The 23,429-nt window shown below is 40.5% G+C and overlaps 2 protein-coding genes across 3 annotated transcripts in view; both read right to left on the bottom strand.

Annotated features, from left to right (window-relative positions):
• MIPOL1 (mirror-image polydactyly 1) overlaps window positions 1–23,429 on the bottom strand; it is a 521,065-nt gene that overhangs the window by 477,802 nt on the left and 19,834 nt on the right. The window lies entirely within an intron of this gene.
• LOC119532432 (endogenous retrovirus group V member 2 Env polyprotein-like) lies at window positions 354–5,414 on the bottom strand. Its single transcript, XM_037834847.1, has 3 exons — window positions 5,099–5,414; window positions 4,851–4,946; window positions 354–2,608 (listed from the first exon to the last, which is right to left on the bottom strand). The coding sequence occupies exon 3, from the start codon at window positions 2,358–2,360 to the stop codon at window positions 771–773; it is 1,590 nt and encodes a 529-aa protein (XP_037690775.1). The 5' UTR covers window positions 2,361–2,608; window positions 4,851–4,946; window positions 5,099–5,414; the 3' UTR covers window positions 354–770.

The raw sequence follows: 23,429 nt of genomic DNA, 5'->3' as shown, positions 1-23,429 counted from the left end.
TGAGAAGAAATTAGCCATGGGAAGGGTCAGGGGGACAATGTTCCATGAGAAAACATCAAGTACAAAATCCTTGAGTCGGATCAAACTTGACATATTCAAGGATCTGAAAGAAGACCATTGTATATGGATCAGAATGGGTGAGGGGCAAATAGTATGAGACAAGGGCACAGAGGCAGGCCATGTATACAGAGCCTTGAAAGGGTCACAATAAGTTTGATTTTGTTCTTAGTGCTAATGGAAACCACTGAGGATTTTTCAGCATGGTAGTGTCATTGTTACTGACCCTCCATGGGTTAGACCCTCAAAATGGGTCTCCTGTCTGATGTCACTCACACCAGTAGAATGAAACCAGATTTTGTGAAGCAAAGCAGAACTTTATTCTTTGGCCAGAGAATGGAGAAGGGTGGACTCATGTCCTAAAGTCACCTTCTCCCCAAAGGGAGGTAAGTGAGATTCTTTTACAGGGGATGAGGGGGCATGTCTTGGCATCATCTGCGTTTGACTCTTGGTGCTTTCCATTTGCCCTCAGCACTTTGGGATTTTCTGTCTGCACTCAGCACTTCAGGACTTTCCATTTGCACTCGGCACTTCTGCACACAGTACCCATCTGTGGTTGATTGGGCTGCTCTTGTGGTTACTGGCTTCCTGCACTTGATTTCTGAAAGCAAGCATAGCTCAGACAAAGGTTAGGTGGAAATTCTTTTGAGTGCTAATCTATGGTTGATACTTCATCCTGGTAACAATTCCTCTCTCTGTCTATATACTGCTCCTCATTCTTGAGGGACATTGAGGGCAGGAGTTCTGGCTTCTGTAGTTGCTTCCTGCTGAACATGGATGTCGTCATGGGGCCCAGAAGAGGAGCAGAAATTTTCCCTAGCTACTTTAAGGTCCATTTGGTTGTCAGCAGCCTGAAGGCCCAATTGTTCATAACCTTGGGTTATAATCATCTGCAACTTAATGGCCTCAATTCTCTTGCTTACAGAGAATGTTAGGCAGTTGAGTACACAGGGCCTGAATATGAGTAACAGGAGAATTGCCACTAGGGATCCTAGAAATGGGAGAAACCAAGTAAAGCTGGGGATTGCTTGTTTCATTGTGTTCCAGATATCTGCTGCTGGCTGGCCCCTGACTTCACTTCTGAGCCATGTGGCATGATCAAGAATGATTTTAATGCTAGTTTCAACTTGGCTGATGGTATTGACATAGAAGCAACAGGAGGTATTAGCTAAGGCACAAACCCCTCCTTGCTCTGCTAAGAGATAGTCTAGGGCAATGCGATGATCTAACACCATTTTGGGTAGTGAGTCTAGGGATTTTTGAAGGAGCTGAAAGTCTTGGCCTGTCTCTTGTGCTAAGTCAGCTATGGCATTGGTAATGTTTTGAGCTACCATGGCATTATAGATGATATCTCCAGTCAGATTGATGAGAGAGCCTCCAAGGAGAGAGACCCCTAGGTTAATTAGCTCTAATTCTCGCTTATTTCTCTGATGAGCCTTGGCTTGGCTCTCTTCTGTGGTAGACAGATTGGAGTAAAGGTGGACATTTTTTGGGGAAGGAATCACATAGCCCACTGTCCACATACCCAGTGTGGTGTTAGTGTCTAGACACTGAGTGGCAATCCCATGACTCTGTGGGTCAAGGCCAAGAAACATAAGCCCCTTTTTGAGGCACAGTTTCCCAGGATAAGACATGTGGTTTTCTACTCCCAAATGGGTGTGGTTTCGTGGGATCCAGTGGAAGGGGTCAAGTATGAGAGAATCTTGCCAGAGTGCACTGGCGCACTCATCTCCGTCTAGATCATACTCATCATAATAGTCATATTCATCAGGATCAGGTTGGCAACCTGGGTAGTAAGAGAAGGAATATATTTTCCTTTTTCCTAAAGAAGGGGTGATTGGTAATACTTTATGTTGGAATGAGTTATAACAATCTTGATCTTTACTACATGTTGAGTTCAGCCGAGGGTCTAAGTTGGAAGTTCTAAGTAAGGAACTGACTACTAAACACTTTGGCCCCCCTGGGATGCCAGTACCACATTCGCCTTTATCTATGGGGATAGGCTGGATGCGGAGGACTGGGCTGGGGAATGATTTGTTGGCTCTAAATATGGGGTGCTGTAGCCATATGGACTCATTAACTGGGTGCCCTTCTAGCCAGAGGTACTCTTGAGAACCTCCAGTGGGTTGGTCATGGCAGACCCAACAGTTGGAGAGATTATGTCCTTTAACAATATCTGATGTAATTTTAACCCATGTATTATTGGCCCATGGACTTGTTTGACTCAGGGTTCCAGTCACTGAAAGAAGCCTAAGTAAGAAAGTAAGACTCATGGCTGAGCCAGCCATCCCTTGCAAGCCCATAGATTTCCTGGCCTGCAAATCTAGAGCAAAATCATACTTATCAGAAATCCTATTGTGAAAGTGAAAGCAAATGCATTCAAGGCTCTAAATTCAGACATGTGAAAGTTACTTAGCTGCGGTTCTCTTGAACAGAAATCTTAGAGCTGATAGAGGTTCACATGAGGAGGGAGATTTATTGTTTTGTGGCTTCTCAGTGGCTGGTTCAATTGCCTTTTTCATCCTGGTGTGGTAGATCCATGGGGTGGTACCTTGTAATTTAAGAGCAGAGTGTGTAGTTAAAATTACCAGATATTCTCAGGAGGCAGAGTGGCCAGCAAAGTGTATGGTTGGGGACTATGGGATGAACATCCTCTGTGGCTTCACTTACTGCTCTTAGGTCTTGCACCATCTGGTATTCCATTTGGTTTCTTGACCAGGAGGATGGGGGTGTTACATGCTGATCTGCAAGGCTTAATGAGCCCCTGTCTCAACAGATCTTTTATCATAGGGGCTATGTCTTTTATTGCTTCTTGCCTCATTAACATGATGAGTTTTCCTCCTCTATATCCTGGTTGTTGAACACCTTGTTGGCAACCTGTACCAGTTTAGACAATCAGGAGGTTGGCTCTAATGAATCGCTGGATGTCTTGGGCACTTTGTGAAATAAAGTGTGCCTTCAGGACTATGCTGCCTTCAGGGGAGTCTGGGTTTAGGATAGTGTAGAACCACAGAAAATTTAGATTTTGTATAAAATAAATTTCTCCTCCTTGGTCCCATACAAGAAGTTCCAAAATACAGATAACATTACTTTTAATCTTGTATTCTGATTCACCTTAGTTCTAATCAGTTCAGTCTCATTAATTTTCTTAATTGAAGTTTGATCTTTCATTAGCTTTTTCAATAATGGCTACATGGAGTCATTTTCAAGAATTAATGTAGCTCCTTCAGCATTTGCAGAGCTGGAAAACCTTAATTCTGAGTTTCAGGTATTACAGAGATATTCAAAGTTCTAGGGACTTGCTAGGTTATACATAAAGAGCACAGGATTTTAAAATTTAGAAATAGCAACTAAAACTTGGGAACAAATGTGACTTTTGTATGAGTTTATAATCTAAGCCTTAATTCTCTTATGAGCATCTTGCAAATGAAGCTATTTCCAGAAATAAAATATTTGACAAGTAACTTATCTTGAAGTTATTAACCACAAACTATAGCAGAAGTTTCTTTTCTTGTTTCTCATTCATATTTTTACTAGTTACATTAATTAACAGGTAGAATATATAAATTTGCTTTGCTTCTTGTTTGAAGTTCTTTTTTTTTTTCCTTTTGCTGAAGATGAAGCTTTGAATGCCTTTTGATGGTAAATACTTTCATAGAAGCCTTAGAGTAAACTAATGTAACTGATAAGGAAGGTTGGTTGTTTCTGTGCCATATAATGTTTTTTTAAATAACTAAAACTATGACTGGCAAGGTTATACTGTTGCTAATATCATGTAGATTAATATTAGGATATAATATGGACAGTGAGAACATCGTTAAGTCTTTAGAAATTTCATATAATCTCTAAATATTTATAGGAACAATATTTTATTAATATAAAAATGACCAACAGTAGGTTAGAAAATCTCTCATAATTTTTATAACATTTCATAAACACTTCCCATGCAACTCATAGCATATTAAATGAACTTAACTATTTTTAGCAACTCAATTTCATAAGGTGAAAGAAAAAATCCTTTGCAATAGCTTGAAATAAAAAGATATCTTTTAGTATTTGCCTTGAGAAAGTAAACTATCAAAAGTTTTCAGGTTTGAACATTATGTTAACATTATGTAAACAGGAAAACAGGTTATGTTGACACTGTTTTTGTAACCCTCTGTTTTGGTACAAGGACATAAAGAATTGAACATATGGGATTTCATCCCAATTTTTGGTTCTTTGGCAGAACAAGTCTAATTGAAGGATGACATTCAAAATATTCCCAGTGTTCTAGGATGCACCCCAATGGGATCTCCTCTGATATCGTGATTGATGCCTGGTTCCCCATACTGGAGGTAGGGTTCTTTATCTGAGACCAACTGCCAATGAAAGTCTCTAATGGTTAGTGGAGACACAAATTCCACAGGATTTGGACTACATAAGGTTTTTTAGTTTGTTTAGTTGTTCCCACAGCCAGGCTGCTAAGAGATAGACTAAGTGGTCAACTTCCAGGGGTTCCTAAGGCACTGGGTCTCAGAGCTCAAGTTTTCAAATGCCTTCACCCTAATCCCCAGGAATGTTAATCCTTCTTCCCTCAGGGAATTTTCCAGCAGCAAGGAAGGGGTAAGGGTCGGATTGCTTCTTTTTAGCCACAGTTCTTGAATGATAAGGTTGGACATCCTGCCAAGAAGCTGGATGGCAGGACAGGGGCTGGCTCTCTCTCTGTGAGGTTCCCTGGCATGGAGGGGAGTCCAGGCCAGTGCTCTGCAGTACAGAAGGTAAGTTATCAGGGGCTCCCAGGGACTACTCACGATTTCCTCTGGCTCTTGGGTAGTTTCTGCTAGCACCGGCCAGATGGCTTCAAGTGTGTTGATGGGGGCAAAAGTGGACCTCAGAGCTCTCTGTTACTGGAAAATAGGGAGAAGTTGTTTGTGGGAGGATGAGGCAGCCCAAGTGGTAGACTGGCAGAGAAGAGGGAAAGACTGAGAGAGCAGGAGGCAAAGGGAGAGAGAGGGAGAGGGCAAGGCAGAGAGAAAGCTTTTTTGTGTCCACTAAGTACCTTTTCCTCTTCAGAATTCTGGGCCAATCCTCAGTAATGCAGATTCAGGATTTCAGGGGTCCCCTCATTTGGGACTAGGAGTCCTGTGGTCAGGCATCCTTGGCCAACTTACCAACACCTGAGTGTCCTGGGGTGTTTTAGTTCTGTTGCTTTAAGTGAAAGTAATTGAACACTTCCTGTCCCCTCTGCCTGCAACTGCAAAGTGGATAAAACTCAGAAAGCACTGGGTGGGGCTACGGTCTGTTTGTGGATGCCAGAATTAGGGAGGGGCACTCGGGTGGCTGGACAGCAAACATCATGACCTAATTTATGATGTTAGAAGATTTGCTGAATACCAAATGGAGACTATAAGGGCTAAGAGAACAAGTAGGAAGCTATTTCAGTAGTCCAGGTAAAAGATAATGTTCTGGGACTAAGATGGAGGTAATGGAGATAGAAATGGACAGAGTCAGGATATATTTTGGAGGTAAAATTCACAGCATATGCTGATGGACTCAATGTGGAGAGATTAAAAAGTCTGAAATCAGGGCTGCCTCCTATGGATCTATTTAAACTATTAGATGGATATTGATGCCATTTTCAGAAATGGGAACTATAAGAGGAAAAACAGGTTTGAGGTGCAGCAATCAAAAGTTCTGTTAAGTTTGAGAACTCTCTTTTGATACCCAAGTGGAGCTGTAAATCAGGAGATGGCTTTATATATTCTTATAGCTCAGAGAAGATTTCATGGCTGGAAATAAAAATGAGGGAGTCATTAGATATTATTTTAGCTAAGGGCCTGGATGCAATCAACTAAGAAAAGAATATAAATAATAGAGTGCCAACCTGACCTCTGGGGCACTCTGAAATATTGAGGTCAGTTATAGGAGGAGTCAGCAGACAATACCAAGATTATGAGTCAATAAAGGAGAAAGAAATCCAGAAAAGTGTGATATCATAGAAGCCAAGAGAAGCAAGTATTTAAAAAACAGAAAGTGGTCAATTTTTTCAAATGTTGCTGGGAAGTTAAATAAAATGAAGTCAGAGAGAACCATTGAAATTGGTGACACAAAAATGGTTGGTGACTGATAAAAAGAATTTCAGTGAATTGGTCAGATGGGAAGCTAGTTTGAAGTGGGTTGAAGAGAAAATGGCATTGAGGAAGTAGAAATAGCAAATTCATTACAGCTAATTCTTTTGATATGTTTCTATGACAGGGAACAGAGAATTGGTTCATAGACATAGCATATTTTCTAAGAGGAAAATATCCCTGTTCCCCCCACACCATTAAAAGAACTCCAGTTTTATTGCTGGTGAGGATCCCTTGATCAGAAGGAAGCTTAGTACCCTGCTTACCAACTCATAAGCAGTCTAATCCAATCTTTTTTTTTTTTAATTAGAGAAGTTATGGGTTTACAGAACAATCTTGCATAAAATACAGGATTCCCATACGCAACCCTGCTGTTAATACCTTGCATTGGTGTGTTACATTTGTTATAGTTGATCAAAGCACATTTTAATAATTGTACTTATTAACTATAGTTCATGGTTTAACTTAGGGTTCACTGTGTTGTGCAGTTCCATGGCTTCTTTTAAAAAAATTTTATTCTAGTAATATATTTACAACCTAAAACTTCCCCTTTTAACCACATTCAGATATATAATTCAGTGCTACTAATTACATTCACAATGTTGTGTTACCATCACCACCATCCATTACCAAAACTCTTCCATTGCCCCAAACAGAAACTGTACATTTTAAGCCTTAACTCACTATTCACCATCCCCCCACCAACACACACACACACACACACACACACACTCCATCCCCTGGTAAGTTATATTCTAGATTCTAGTCTATGAGTTTGTTTATTCCAATTATTTCATATCAGTGAGATCATACAATATATTTGTCCTTTTATGTTTGACTTATTTCACTCAATATGATGTTTTCAAGGTTCATCCATGTTGCTGTGTGTATCAGAACTTCATTCCTTTTTAGGGCTGAATAATATTCAATTGTTGTTTATACCAAATTTTGTTTATCCAGTCATTGGTTGATGGCTATTTGGTTTGCTTCCATCTTTTGGCAACTGTGAATAATGCTGCTATGATAATCGGTGTGCAAATATCTGTTCAAGTCCCTGCTTTAATTCTTCTGAGTATATACCTAGACGTGGTAATTCTATAGTTAACTCACTGAGGAACGGCCACTGTCTTCCACAGCAGCTGAACCATTTTACATTACCACCAGCAATGAGTGTTCCTATTTCCCCACATCTTCAACAATACTTGTAATTTTCCTTTTTTTTTTTTAAATAGTAGCCATTCCAGCAGATGTGAAATGGTATCTCTTGGTTTTGATTTGCATTTCCCTAATAGCTAATGATGTTGAGCATCTTATCATATGCTTTTCGGGCATTTGTATATCTTATTTGGAGAAATATTTATCCAAGTCTTCTGTCCCTTTTTATTTTGGGTTGTTTGTTTGCCTTTTTGTTGTTGAGCTGAAGGATATCTTTATATATTCTAGATATTAAACCATTATTGGATATGCAGTTTCCAAAAGTTTTCTCCCTTTGTGTAGGTTGTCATTTTACTTTCATGATAAAGTCCTTTGAGGCACAAAAGTTTTAAATTTGATAAGGTCTCTGTTCAGTTTGCTAAAGCTGCTGAAATGCAATGTACCAGAAATAGACTGGCTTTTACAATGGGGATTTATTAATTTACAACTTACAGTTCTTAGGCCATGAAAATGCCCAACTCAAGGCATCAACAGGACAATATCTGGACTCTGAAGACAGGCTGCTGACATCTGGGATACCTCTGTCACATGAGAAGGCACATGGTTGGCATCTGCTTGTCCTTCTTTCCCGGGTTTTGTTGCTTTCAGCTTCTGGCTTCAGTGGCTTCCTCTCTGAGCTTCTCTGGTGCTTTTCTCTATGAGATTCTCTTAATTTCATTTCTTAGCTTCTGTGTCTCTTTCATCTTCTTATAAAGGGCTGGAATAAAAGGATTAAGACCCACCCGAAATGAGGTGAGTCATATCTCAATTGAAATAACCTAACCAAAAGGTCCCACCCACAATAGGTCTGCATCCACCAGAATGGATTAAAAGAATATGACCTTTTCTGGGGTAAATAAAACTTCAGATTACCACAGTCCTATGTATCTATTTTTCTTTTGTTGCTTGTACTTTGGGTGTAAAGTCTAAGAAACCATTGCTTAACACAAGGTTCTGAAGATGCTTCTCTATGTTTTCTTTTATGTGTTTTATAGTTCTGGCTCTTATATTGAGGTTTTTGATCCATTTTGAGTTGATTTTTCTGTTTGGTATGAGGTAGGGGTCCACCTTCATTCTTTTGCAAATGGAGATCCACTTTTCCCAGCACCATTTGTTGAAAAGACTATTCTTTCCCAATTGAGTGGTCTTTACTCCTTTGTCAAAAACCAATTGTCCATAAATGTGAGGGTTGATTTCTGAGCTCTCAATTCAATTCCACTGGTCTATATGTCTGCCCTTGTGCTAGTGCAATGCTGCTTTGATTACTGTGGCTTTGTAATAAGTTTTAAGAATGGGAAGTGTTCCAAATTTGTTCTTCTTTGTCAAGATGGCTTTGACTTTTGGGGGACTCTTACCCTTCCATATAAATTTGACAATTGGCTTTTCCATTTCTGCAAAGAAGGTTTTTGGAATTTTGATTGGGATGGCATTGAATCTGTAAATCATTTTAAGAAGAACTGACATCTTAGCAATATTTAGTCTTCCAATTCATCAACATGGAATGTCCTTCCATTTATTTAGATCTTCTTTGATTTATTTTAGCAATGTTTTGTCATTTCCTACGTATAAGTCCTTTGGTTTATACATCTTTGGTTAGATTTATTCCTAGATACTTGATTCTTTTAGTTGCTGTAATGGTTTGAATCCATTGTTTATCCCAGAACAGGCTATGTTCTTTTAATTCAGTCTTGTGGGGGCAGGCCATTGTGGGTGGGACATTTGATTAGGTTGTTTCCATGGAGATGTGAACCATCCAATTCAAGGTGGGTCTTAATCCTTTACTGGAGTCCTTTAAGAGAGCTCAAGGAGAGAAAGAACTCAGAGAAGCTAAGATATGTAATCCAGAGTTTGTCCCCAAGAGAAGCTAAGAGAGGAAATCTAGAGTTTTCCCTGGGAGAAGCAAGAAGGACCCACAAAAGAAGCTAAGACAGAAGCCCAGAGACATTTTGGAGAAAGTCATGGAAACCAGAAGCTAAAACCAGGAGAGTACCAGCAGACGCTGGCCATGTGCCTTCCCATGTGACAGAGGAACCCCAGATGCCATTGGCCTTTCTTTAGAGAAAGCATCATCCTGTTGATGCCTTAATTGGGACATTTTCATGTAAATTTGTGAGCTAATAAACCCCCATTGTAAAAGCCAATTTATTTCTGGTGTATTGCATTTCAGCAGCTTTAACAAACTGAAACAGTTGCTCTTGTAAATAGAATTTTTTTTTGAATTCCTCCTCAGATTGTCCTCTACTAGTGTACAGGAATACTACTGATTTGGGGGTGTGTGGTAAGCCATGGCCTGAGCAAAACAGGCCTGCAGATCTTTGGTGCACAGCAGTCTGTATGACCAAGGCAGCTAAATGTTTAACCTATTGTCTTTGTCAGCAAGTAAGGAAAAAAAGGGTAAATTGACCTTCAAATGTAACTTTATGGGAAGCAGGCAGGAAGTGAGAGACTCTTAGTCTCACGAAAAGAGCAAAATACAATTGTTCAAGTGTTATTCTAGTCCTTCCTGCACCACCCCTCAGGTCAGAGTGACCTGTTCCTGCATCTATGCTCCCCCCACCCTTAGGAATGTCACCATTATAAAAGGGCTTGCTGTTCTCTGAATTGCAAGGCCGATTTTCCCTGTGAAAGACGTACATGCCTGGCAGGAGAAAAGCCATTTAAATTCTGCCTCCCTGTAAGTAAGCCCCAAATAAAGTTCATTTTTCAGCAAACGCTGGGTGTTTTCTTTGGTCTTCTGACTGGTAAAGCCCCATCAGGCTGTGACAATTGGTGGGCCAGCCAGGAGACCAAAGGGGCCCCCACTTCTGCAGGCATGAACATGGGGAAGGGAGAGAACCCGGGGGGGATACCGGGGTGGCCTGAGACTTCAATGTGGAGAGGGGTAGCTATCCTCCTGGATGAATGGGGCCCACTGAGGGACTATGGAGGTGTGTGCACCTCCCCAGTGGGACTATTAGATATCCTACAGCAAGTGGAAGGTGTCTTGGGAATCCAGAAAGAGAAAAGGGGCCACCAGATTGTGGCTGTGGTGGGACGGCCATTGTTAGAAGCCTTACGTGCCACTACTGAGGGAGCTTTGGAAGCAAAGGCAGTCATACGCCACCTGAAGGATAAACTAAAACTGGAAAAGGATATAAGGCTGGCATAAGCTGAGCTGAGGGATGCTTTGAATGCAAGGTTAAAGCAAGTAGATCAAAATTTAGCCACGCTTGCATGCCGTTATACTAAAGTGAAAGGGTGCAAGCTGCACAAAATGCAAGTCAGATGCATTCTATCCTTGCCTGACTGGGATCCTAAGGTTTGGGACCCTGTGGATTTCTCTTCAGAGGAACAGTCACAGTCGGAATAGGAGGTTGAAGAGGAGCATAAGCTTGTCCGTCCTTTGGTCTGGCACAAAATTAAATCAGGATGGCCACTAGGCTTTACTGAAGGAGGGGAGGGTGAAGCAGAGCAGGCCCCTGATGAGCCAAAGGTGCTTGTCACATCACAGGAATTCTCCCCAGTGGAATTAAGGGATATTGGGAATCAATATTGACAAAAGCCTAGAGAGTCATTAGTAAATTGGTTGCTATGGCTATGGGATGATGGTGCAGACAGCACTGTGCTCACTGGGTGGGAAATGAGTAAGTTAGCCACCATTTCCATTCACCCCTCCCTACACCAGTGATTGTACTCACTTGGAACTACCATAGAGACTCATTCACTTTTTCAGTGGCTAGTCAAACAATGTAAAATTTTGTGGCCACAGGAAGAGGACTTACCCCACACCCCGCTACAATGGAATAGCATAGAGGAGCTTCCGGATATTCTTCAGGGTTTAGGCATGAAACATTCAATTTACGTTAATGAAACTGTGGGACCAGATGATGTCACTTTCACTCGAGGTTTGTGTGGGACAATTCTGCACATGGCCCCTAATCAATGGTATGGAACTTTAATGCCCCTCCTCAAGCCGTTAATAGGAAAGCCTCTTGTGGAAGTTGCCCAAGAGATCGTGGAGTTGGGAGAAATGGACCGTCTTGAGAAAAACAAGGCTGGAGTTAGAGTAATGAGGCAAGTCCCCAGAGAGCATGATGGGCCAAATAGGGTGTCATGTAAGCAAATGTGGGCAGATCTCATAGCAGCTAGAACAGAAATAGAAGAAGTTGATGGGCAGCCAAATCCTGTACTAGTTAAACTGTAGAGTAAATTGCCCAAAGAGCAGAGATTTACTAATCAGGAAATTAAACCTTCAGGAAAAAAGTTGCATTAGGCTATCAGGCACATGGTACACAAGTGGAACCCTCTGCTCCACCAGCAAAGGGGGTTTGGGAGGCCCCATTTCCCCTGGATTAGGGGTGAGGCCAAGATCCCCAGATAAGAGCAATTGATGGGAGCACTGGGGATTGGAGGCCACACATTGAATTAACTATTTGTTGGTCTCCCACTAATGAACATAGAGTTTTAGCCCTTGTAGATACAGGAGCAGAATGTACCCTAATATATGGGAGGAAACCATGAAGTAGAGGTCCCACACTAACTATTGCCGGTTATGGGGGCCAAGGAGTTAAAGCAACTCAAAAACATGTTTTAATGCAAATTGGCTGGCTACCTCCCCAAACTTACACAGTATATATATCCCCTATTCTGGAATATACTGGGGATTGATATTCTGCAGAATATCACCCTGAAGACCACTATAGGGGAATTCCACCTCCAGTGTTGAGTTGTAAAAGCAGTCCTGAGAGGACATGCTAAATGGTCACCGGTAAAGATGCCTCCTCCTAGGCGCACAGTTGCTGTTCACCAGTACAAGTTACCTGGAGGGCACCAGGAAATTACAGCTATGATAAAGGAGTTACAAAGGGTGGGTATTATTATTCCCACTCATAGCCCGTTCAACAGTCCGGTCTGGCCAGTAAAGAAGTCTGATGGCTCTTGGAGAAAGACTATTGATTATAGAGAGCTAAATAAGGTAACCCCTCCTTTGTTTGCAGCGGCGCCGAATATCGCCACATTGCTCCAGGATATTAGCACAAAATTAGGCTTGTTTCATTTTGTGTTAGATCTTGCTAATGCCTCCTTCAGAATTCCTCTAGATTCTTCCAGTCAACCTGTGTTCGCCTTCAAGTGGGAAGGACAACAGTGGACTTTCACAGTGTTGCCACAAGTGTATATTCACAGCCCCACTATTTGCCACAGCCTATTGGTTAGAGATTCAACAAAATGGAGGCCTCCTGATGCTGTCACTGTGTTCCATTATATTGATGACATAATGTTAACTAGCAATTCTCTTCCAGACCTGGAAGAGGCTGCTAAAACAGTGGTGACCCACCTTGAGTATAGAGGATGGGTGATAAACCAAGAAAAAATGCAAGGACCTGGGTGTTCTATTAAATTTTTGGGTGTTTGGTTGGGTAAGACAAGAACTATTCCTTCTGCTGTTATTGATAAAGTGCAGAATTACCCTACCCCATGTACCCCCCAAACAATTAATGGCTTATTTAGGGCTATTGGGTTATTGGAGGTCTTTTATACCTCACCTGGCACAAATTCTTAAACCTTTGTATTTGTTAGCATGAAAGGGAAAAATGCGGGAGTGGGACATTCCCCAACAGGCTGCTTTTGAGATATCATAGCGTGCTGTGGTGCAGGCACAAGCCTTAAGGGGGGTGGACCCTGATGTGCCTTGTGAATTGGATGTGGTCAGTACTGACATTGGCTTTGGGTGGGGTTTGTGGCAAAGGCAACAGGCTAAACGTGTACCTATTGGATTTTGGTCATAACTATGGAAAGGTGCAGAGTTTTGATACAGTCCTTTAGAGAAGCAATTGTGTGCTGCTTATAATGCCCTATTACAAGCAGAAGGGCTAACTCAAAAATGTACAGTGACTTTACGAACAGCCATACCTATACAGAGGTGAATCTGTGACACTGTAAGCAAGCCACATTCTGGGAGTGCTCAGTTGAGCACATTAACAAAGTGGAAAGCTTACCTCCTACAATGCAGTGTTTTCAACAACAGCCCTTTAAGTGCAGAAATGCATGAAATCCTGGGACCAGTCTCCTATATTGAACAGTTTATCTTGCTACCTCCCAGCCTTTCTGAGTTAGCTCCTCCCCCAATGCCCACTGTTGATGTACAGGGAAGTATACCTGACTCTGCTTGGTATACAGATGTGTCAGCACATGGGCAGCCAACTAACTGGACAGCAGTGGCTGTCCAGCCAAGCACTGATACTATCTGGTGGGAAACAGGAACTCTGCAAAGCAGCCAATGGGCAGAGTTATGGGTAGTGTGGATGGTGATTGTCCATGAGCCAGGGGATGCTTTAGCTGTTTGTACAGATAACTGGGCTGTTTACCGAGGCCTGACAGTATGGATGGCTACATGGAAGCAAGAACAATGGACAGTGGTTGGTTGCCCCTTATGGGGGAAAGAAATTTGGGAAGACATCTGGACAGCCTGCCAAAGGCGTAAGATAACTGTTTTCCATGTATCAGCCCATAATGCTAACTCTTTGCCTGGCAACATCGAAGCAGATGCCCTGGTGAAAATCTGCAGTTTGGCACCAATGACACATGAAGCAGCTGAATGGCTACATTGGAAAACTGGGCACTGAGGGCACCAAACTCTATGGAAACTGGCACAGCAGTTCCAGTTGCTCATTACTTGGTAGGAACTAAAAGAGGTAGTAGACGTCTATTCTTCCTGTTCAATGCGATGGCCCAGAATGCTTTCTCACCAACTTGGACACATCAGCTGGGACCAAATTCCTGTTACCTGGTGGCAAGTAGACTACATCAGGCTGCTTCCTCTATCAGAAGGTGCAAGGTATGTTTTTATGGCTGTAGACATGGCTATGGGACTTTTATTAGCTTTCCCAGTAGGAAAAGCCAACCAAAAAGCTACCATATGTAGTTTAGAAAAGTTAAGTGCCTTTTTCAGGGTCCCCACACATGTAGACAGTGATAGGGGGACCCCCTTCACCAGGCAGTTAACCCAGGCCTGGGCTACAGAACATGATGTCCTTTGGACATTTCACTTGCCCTATAACCCCACAGCAGCAAGGTTAATTGAAAGAATGAATGGTATTTTAAAGGAACACTTAAAGGATGATAAAAACTCCCTACAACAATGGACTCAAGGACTGCATCCAGCTCAGATTAACATTAACTCCAGACCTAGAGCAGCTGCTCCTGCTCCTGGGGAAATGGTGACTGCAGGGCCCATGCAGGCCTTATAAATTCAAATAAGGGGGCCAGCTGCTCTCAAGCCACAGCCAGGCAATGATAATAGCCTGCTCTGGCCTGTGCCACAAACACTAGAAATTGGGGAGAATAGGTCAGTTGGTCCTGGTCCTGGCCTAGGCAGCGTTGTTGGCTGGGCATCCTAAACCCATGGCGGGGTTGCAGTTGCCCAAAACTTAAATATTTGACCACAACTTATTTTAAAAATGCCTAAAGTGGTGTGTATTATTAATTCTGGGCCCCCCATACCTCAGGGAATGATGTGTATTACTATGTGGACTCTCATTATGCCCAGGTTAACTTTAGATCTAACCCCTGAAAGCCTCGTACAACCTCTGGAGGAAAAGGTGTGGTACCTCAAACCCTCACACAATGCTCTTTTGCCTGGAACACTGTTATCTATGGATGGAAATGTAGCTTGTGTATTGTTAGATCACCAAGATTTACCCCTTATTGTACCCTACAAACATCTTTCTTTTCACCCATAGCACTGCAGTAAATACATTTCTACAGTGGGCTTCTACTGTAATCTCAGCCCACAATAGTTACCAGTGCTGTGTATGTGCTGAATTGCCATCATCAGGCATCACTGGCCTCCCATGGACTATCACTCTGGCTATCCAAGCCACCTGGGATGCCATGCTAGGGTGGCAGAATACCCACCAATGGCAGGCATGGAAGGAAAGCTAGATGTAGAATAAAGCAGAATGCCTGATAGTGTTATCCTTTAGCTATTTTAGCCCAGGCAGTACTTGTGCTAAATGGTAGAACTCATTAACCTGGCCAGAGCACCACTTGCTAACAGGTTTATCATCTCTCTGTACCAGTATATTATTACTATGTTGTTTATTGTATTGTTGTTGTAAATTATGGATGGAAAGTCTGTCCTATGGTCATTGCAAACTGTTGTGCAGGGGTGGATTGTGGCAAGCCATGGCCTGAGCAAAACAGGCCTGCAGATCTTTGGTGCACAGCAGTCTGCATGACCTAGGCAGCTAAATGTTTAACCTATTGTCTTTGTCAGCAAGTAAGGAGAAAAAGGGTAAATTGACCTTCAAATGTAACTTTATGGGAAGCAGGCAGGAAGTGAGAGACTCTTAGTCTCACAAAAAGAGCAAAATACAATTGTTCAAGTGTTATTCTAGTCCTTCCTGCACCACCCCTGAGATCAGAGTGACCTCTTCCTGCACCTGTGCTCCCCCCACCCTTAGGAATGTCTTTGTCTAAAACCCTTATAAAAGGGCTTGCTGTTCTCTGAATCACGAGGCCGATTTTCCCTGCAAAAGCGGTACTTGCTCGACGAGAGAAAAGCTGTTTAAATTCTGCCTCCCTGTGAGTAAGCCCCCAATAAAGTTCATTTTTCAGCAAATGCTGGGAGTTTTCGTTGGTCTTTTGACTGGTAAAGCCCCTTCGGGCTGTGACAGGGTGTTGATTGTATACCTCACCACTTTGCTGAATTCACTTATTAGCTTTAGGAGCACTGTTGTGGATTTTTAGGATTGTCTCTAAATAGGATCATGTCATCTGCAAATAAGGAACATTTTACTTCTTCCTTTCCAATCAAGAAGTCTTTTTTTTCCTTGTCTAATTTCTCTGGCTAGAAATTCCCAGTACAATGTTGAATAATTGTGGTGACAGTGGGCATCCTTATCTCATTCTTGATCTTTGAGGGAAAGCTTTCTCTTTCACCACTGAGTATGATGTTAGCTGTGGAGTTTTCATAGGTGCCTTTTATCATGTTGAGGAAATTTCCTTCTGTTCCTAGGTTTCTGGTTTTCATCAAGAAGGGGTGCTCAATTTTGTCAAATGCCTCAACTGAGATGATCACATGTTTTTTTATCCTTATGTGTTAATGTGGTATATTACATTAACTGATTTTCTAATGTTGAACCACCCTTGCATACTTGGGATAAATCCCACCTGATCATGGTGTATAATTACATTAATGTTGTGTTGGATTAGGTTTGCTAGTTTTTGTTAAGGATTTTTGCATCTATATTCATTGGAGAAACTGGTTTGTAATTTTCTTGCGTTTTGTTCATCTGGATTTGATATGAGGGTGATGTTGGTCTCATAGAAGGAATTAAGGAGTGTTCCCTCCTCTTCTATTTTTTGAAAGAGTTGAGCAGAATTTGTGTTAATTCTTCTTGGAATGTTTGGTAAAATTCCCCTGTGAAGTCACCTGATCATAAGCTTTTCTTTGTTGGGAAGTTTTGGATGAATGACTCAATGTCTTTACTAGTTAGTGGTTTGTTAAGATCTTCTATTTCTTCTTGAGTCAGTGTAGGTGGTTTGTGTTTCTAGGAATTTGTACATTTCAAGTAGGTTATCTAATTTGTTGGTGTACATTTGCTTGTAGTATCCTCTTATAGTCCTCGTCATTTCAGTGGGGTTGATAGTAATTTACCTTTTTCGTGTCTGATTTTAGTAATTTGTGCCCTCTCTTTTTCTCTTTGTCAGTCTAGCTAAAAGGTTTGTCAATTTGATTGATCTTTTCAAAGAACCAACATTTGGTTTTGTTGATTCTCTCTCTATATATATATATAAATATTTATTCCCTATTTCATTTATCTCCACTCTAAATTTTGTAAGTTCCTTCCTTTTGCTCACTTTAGGTTTAGGTTGCTCTTCTTTTTCTAGTCCTTCCAGTTTTGAGGTTAGGTCTCTGATTTGAAATCTTTCTTCTTTTTTAATGTAAGCATTTAAAGCTATAAATTTTTTTCTCATCACTGCCTTTGCTGCATTTCATAAGTTTTGGTATGTTGTATCTTCATTTTCATTCACTTCAAGGTTGTTCTAGTTTGCTAATGCTGCCAGAATGCAAAACACGAGAAATGGATTGGCTTTTAAAAAATGGGGTTAATTTGGTTACACAGTTACAGTCTTAAGGCCATAAAGTGTCCAAGGTAACTAACGCATCAACAGTCAGGTACCTTCACTGGAGGATGGCCAATGGCGTCCGGAAAACCCCTGTTAGCTGGGAAGGCATGTGGCTGGCATCTGCTCCAAGTACTGGTTTCAAAATGGCTTTCTCCCAAGATGTTCCTCTCTAGGCTTCATCTCCTCAAAAATGTTATTCTTAGTTGCTCTTGGGATGTTTGTCTTCTCTTAGCTTCTCTGGAGCAAAAGTCTGGTTTCAAAGGCTGTCTCCAAAATGTCTCTGTAAGCTGAAGCATTCCAGTGCATTCTTCAAAGTGTCCCTTTTGGCTCTAGCTTCTCTTCAAAATGTCACTCTCAGCTACACTGATTCCTTCTGTTTGTCAGCTCATTTATATGGCTCCAGTGATTTAATTTAGACCCACCCTGAATGGGTGGGGTAACACCTCCATGGAAATTATCCAATCAGAGTTATCACCCACAGTTGGGTGGGGTGCATTTCCATGGAAACAACCTAATCCAAACTTTCCAACTTAATCCCCACTAATATGTCTGCCCCCACAAGACTGCATCAAAGAACATGGCTTTTCCTGGGGGACATGATATATACAAACCAGTACAAAAGTATTTCCTAATTTCTCTTGTGATTTCATATTTCAGCCATTGGTTGTTTAAGAGTACATTGTTTAATTTCCACATATTTGTTTTCTAGCTTCATTCCATTGTGGTTGGAGAGGATACATTATATGATCTAATCCACTCATTAACCCTAGGACTCTGCCAGTGATTCGACTAAGGGTGGTTTGTGATCCTGTTTTGGCTAATGGGATGTAATGGAAAGTCTAGTGGGGGGATCCTTTTCTAAACTAAACAGAGCATCACAGGGAGAAAGCTTTTGCCTCTTTCCTTTCCTTTCTGTTTGAGAAGCTGGAATGAGGACATGACACCTGGCAGTCATCTTGACCATCTGTCATCAAGATGGAGGATAAAGAGCCAATATACTGAGAATGGTCCTTTGAAGAACTAGGAAAAGACTTGGCCCTTAATGACATTGTTAAGCTGTTGCACCAACCTTGGACTACCTACTTCTTGCTTTTTATGTATGAAATAATTCTTTATTGCTTTAGCATGTCTTAATTTTCTAGGAATGTCCTAACAAAGTATCACAAACTAGATGACTTAAAACAACAGAAACAAATTGTCTCACAGTTCTGGAGGCTAGAAGTCCCAAACTAAGGTGTTGGCAAGGCCATGCTCCCACTGGAACCTGTATGGTAGCTTCCTCTTGTAACTTTTGATGTTTGCTGGCAATCCTTGGCACTCCTCATCTTGTAGATGAATCACTCCACCATCTACCTCTGTCTTTAAATGGTCTTCTTCTCCCAGTGTCTATCCTCTTTTGATAGGACACAAGTCGTATTGGATTAGGACCCACCCTAATTCAATATGATCTCATATTAACTTGAATAGACCCCATTTCTAAATGGGCCACATTCACAGGTACTGGGGATTAGGACTTCAATATATCTTTTACGGACACACTATTCAACATCTAATATATGTCTCATATAATCAGATTTTATGTTACTTAGAGCTGAAAGAATTCCTAACAGACACCAATAAGGTGGCCACCATAGGCTAGAGATTCTCAACCATGATTGAGTTAAAAATATTGATGCCCAGTGCCCCCCAGTCCAAAGCATCTAATTCATTTGACCTGGGGAGGGAACTGGGCATTGGTATTTTTGAGAAGTTCCCCAGATGCTTTTACAGTAGAGGTCAAGGGAGGTTTTTATTTCTTTGTTTATTTCATTATTCTCTTTTAAGAATTAAGATATTAGAGCATATTTATATGTTGATAAGCCTGATCTAAAACAAAGTGAGGAACTGGTATGAGGGAAGGAGAGGGAGACAGGATAAGAACTGCCAAGGGAAAGGAGAGATCTTTTTTCTTCTTTTAATGAGGTAAAATCCACATAACATAAAATTAACCCCATTTTAAAGTGAACAATTCAGTGACATTAGTATATTCACAACAATTACCCCTACTAATTCCGAAACATTCTGATCACTGTCAAAGAAATCCCATACTCATTAAGCAGTTACTCCACTTTCGCAATTCCCCTCACCCTCTGGCAACCACCAATCTGCTTTCTATCTCTATGGACTTACATATTTTGGGTATTAAAAAAATAGAATGATACAATACGTGACCTTCTGTGTCTGGCTCGGATGGATCTTTGATTGGAATAAGTAATTTTTCCCACTATAACAGAAGGAAAAACCAAGAATGTGAATGCAGATAGAGGAAGATGTGGTGGTTTGGTGGTAAGAAGATGAGGGAGATCATATTAATTTTTTCTACCAGATTGATGACTGATTAATAAGGCAAAGTTAATGAATGAGGTAGAGAGTTAAGTGAAATGGAAGTATTAAAGGTTTGTGGGGAAATGTGAAGTTATGAGATGGTCAACTCAGAGAGTAAGTGAACCTATTAGGCAAACATAGTAGGCTTGCCTGGTAGTAATTTGAAAATTTGGTAATTAAATATGATGTAATTTTCTCTAGCAGTGTTTATATCTCTTGCTGAAGGCACAAAGAAGGGGGATAACTGGGCTTAAACATAATTGTGGAGTTTCCAGGAATGCAGTGGAGGGAGAGAGAAGCAGGGAATTAAACAAATTTTGTGAGATATTTATTACAATGATGGGTCTTAGATTCTATGCTATATAAGGAGGAAAGTGAGTAGATAAGTGTAGATGGATAATGAATATTATTGGAATTGGTGGATTGGAAAACTTGATGAGGTTGAAGAATTGTTGCAGTGGGTTTCTAGAGATTATGTTGGAAAGATAGGAGGTGGTGGTCAAAGTTGGGATGCTTAAAATCAATATTTTGGAGATGATGTTAGTATGCTTATGATAAGATCCAGGAGTGAAAATCAGAAAGTTGGTAAAGAAATGATCATCAGAAGTAGGGGGCCAGATCTGGGAAGACAATTCTCCCATGTGTCTTTTACATCTGTTCTGGACTCTCTTTTCAAGGATGTTTGTATAGCAACAGCTTTGGAAGACGAAGACAATGTCTCCCTCCAATAAGGAGGGTAGATTTGTTTCTTGACTAGCATAATATAGATAATATTTTCCTCTGGAGCAAAGATTGGACAGGTTTGCTAATAGACTCCTTATAAGATTGGGGCTTTTCTAAGCTCTCGGTTCCTCAGCTCTGACACAAATCTGCCATATGTACAGCATCCACCTGGGCCTGCATTTGTTTTGCCTCTATGGGACTTGGAGCAGGAGACAGGGACCAAGTGAAACTGAAAAAAACGTGAAGCTCATGATACCTACTGTGCAAAAAGTAATAAAGTTCTCTGTCTCTGACCCAGAAGTCTTGTGTCTTCTTCCAGCATCTACCAAACTGTGGCAGGCTAACTTATGAGCCTGCAAGTAAGGTAAAATCTCAGATCTTTCACAGTTCTTGACATCAGAGTTTTGAATGTGTCAACCACTTTGGTCATCCACAGAGAGTTAACTTGAAGTAGAAAGATGAATAAGGATAGTGATGTTATGGTCTTAAGTGACAAACGTCAAAGGAGGTGGATTTTTTTATTTTAAAGTAGAAGTAGCAGAAATAGTTTTGAAGTGGCAATGGAGAATCAGAAGACATCTATCTCACCTCCAGATGGGAGGTGATCATGTGGGAAATAAAACCTTCTCCTCAAAGGGAAGTAGGGAAATTAGTGTCTTCAAGACAAACACTTTTCAATTAGGGCAAGAAAGTGAAGGGAAAGTTCAGAGACAAAGTGGAAAATACAAGTTTGTTGATGATAAACCACATTATCAGAGGCCATGAGGAGAATTTGATAGAGTAGAGAGAACTCTGCATTGGGGACAGATTAGGAGATGTATAGAGTAGGATGAGGATAAAACCTTGAGTGATGAAAGAGGGAAAAAGGGATGTGAGATTCAAAGAGGATCATAAAAAAAGATAAACTCTCATCTAAGTTCAATTTGAGTTACTAGTGAGATATAGAAGGAGAAATATATATAGTGTGGAGTTCAGTGGAGTTGTGTAGACTAGAGGTAGGAGGCATCAATATATAAAATAACTGAGACTGTGGAAGTTAATGACCAAAGAAGAGTCTATTGAATAATAAAAGAGGGCATAGGAAAAGAGCTACAACGCTTAATTGTCAGGTAGAGAAGGATGAGCCTTCAAATGAGACAGGGGCAAGAGCAAAGAGATACGAGGAAAATTTTTTTTACAAGGGAGTATTAGTTATCAAAGAAAGAATAGTTAACTGTAGAATGCTGAGTAGTCAAGCATTACTTGAAAATGTCTAAATAGAAGGAAAAATTAAGGCTTGTAGAGTCTGACTTTTAAAATAATGGCTAGTAATGACAATGTTAGAACTAAAACCCAGATTGACTTTGCCCCTCTACTGCTTCTGTATTTTATGCTTACTGCTGCTGTAGTTGTATCTGCCCATTTTCATATTTTAATACTGTTTCTAATATTAATTAGTGTAGTATGAAGTGCAATACACAAATCTGATCCAGCTTATGCCAAGCCCCTGACTAAGATCCTTTGATGGTTACCATCCACTATGCACCCTAGCAATGAGGTCAAAGCTCTTCAATTTGATTAGGACCTATATTCCAGCTTCATGTTTGGCTAACTATGTTTTTCTTGTTCTTAGTACTTTTTAGTTTCTCTATCTCACAGTCTTTGAGTAGTTGCCTCTTAATAATGCCAACATTGAGCCTGATTCTAGAACATGAAAAGAGAGCTTGATCAGGAAAAAGTTTTTTTTTCCTTTTAAAATCTATGGGTCTCACTTTAAAAATATTATACTTTGAGACCAGTGGGAGAAAACAATTTAGATTACATACTACAAAAGACCTATTTCTCTCCTTCCTGGTAGAAAAAATTTTTGTAAGTGTCAACTTGGCTGGGCTATAGTATCCAATTATTCAATCAAACACTAATCTAGGTGGAGTTGCTGTGAAGGTATTTTGTAGTTGCAGTTAATATCTCCCATCAGTTGACTTTAAGTAAAGGAAATTATCCTTGATAATCTGCCTGGGCCTCATCTTATCAGTTAAAAATGCTTAAGAGAAAAACTGAGATTTCCCTTAGAAAGAAGAAATTTCAGAATGGAGCTTCAGCTCCTGCCTGAGAATTTCCAGCTTGCCCTACAGACTTCAGACTAGTCAGCACACATAACAGCAAACATGAATTCCTTGAAATACATCTCTCTCTCTGTCTGTCTGTCTATCTATCTGTCTGTCTGTCTATCTATCTATCTGTCTGTCTGTCTGTCTGTCTGTCTGTCTGTCTATCTATCTATCTATCTTCATCATCATCCACCTACCTACCTATTTAGATAGCTAGGTATTGGTGTAGGTATAGGTACAGCTACATGTAGATCTACTGGATCTCTTTCTCTGGTAGAACCCTGACTGATATACCTATCTGGCTTTGAAGGCATCTGATTGGGTCATTCTTGGAAAAGAAGAATGAAATTGAAGAAACTAACCTTGCTTTTTATCTGGACTTTTTTTTTTTATTAAATTACATATTTGAACATGCTTAAAAAGGGAAATTTTAGTTTATATAAATGTTAATAGAATAAAAACTAAAAAATCCATGGAACTGCACAATATAAACAGTGACTCCTAAATGAAACTGTGGTTATAGTTAATAGGTAACTGATAAAAATGTGTTTTCATCAGTTGTAACAAATGTAACACAACAATGCGAGGTGTTAATAATAGGGTGGTATATGGGAACCTTCTATTTTACACATGATTTTTCTTTAAACCTACAACTTCTCTAATTAAAGTATTATTAAAAGTGTTGCTTTTTAACATAGTAAAAGCAATTCAAGAATATGGTAAAAAATTTTCAAATAGTACACACAAGTGTATAAAATTAAAAGGGAAGATCTGGTAGTCT

The sequence above is a fragment of the Choloepus didactylus genome, chromosome 4, assembly GCF_015220235.1.
Source record: "Choloepus didactylus isolate mChoDid1 chromosome 4, mChoDid1.pri, whole genome shotgun sequence".
NCBI classification, from domain to species: domain Eukaryota; kingdom Metazoa; phylum Chordata; class Mammalia; order Pilosa; family Megalonychidae; genus Choloepus; species Choloepus didactylus.
This window is presented reverse-complemented; position numbering and strand designations above follow the sequence as displayed.

Coding starts and splice junctions, on each gene's coding strand:
- LOC119532432 (XM_037834847.1), bottom strand. CDS start 2,360: ATGGGCTTGCAAGGGATGGCTGGCTCAGCCATGAGTCTTACTTTCTTA.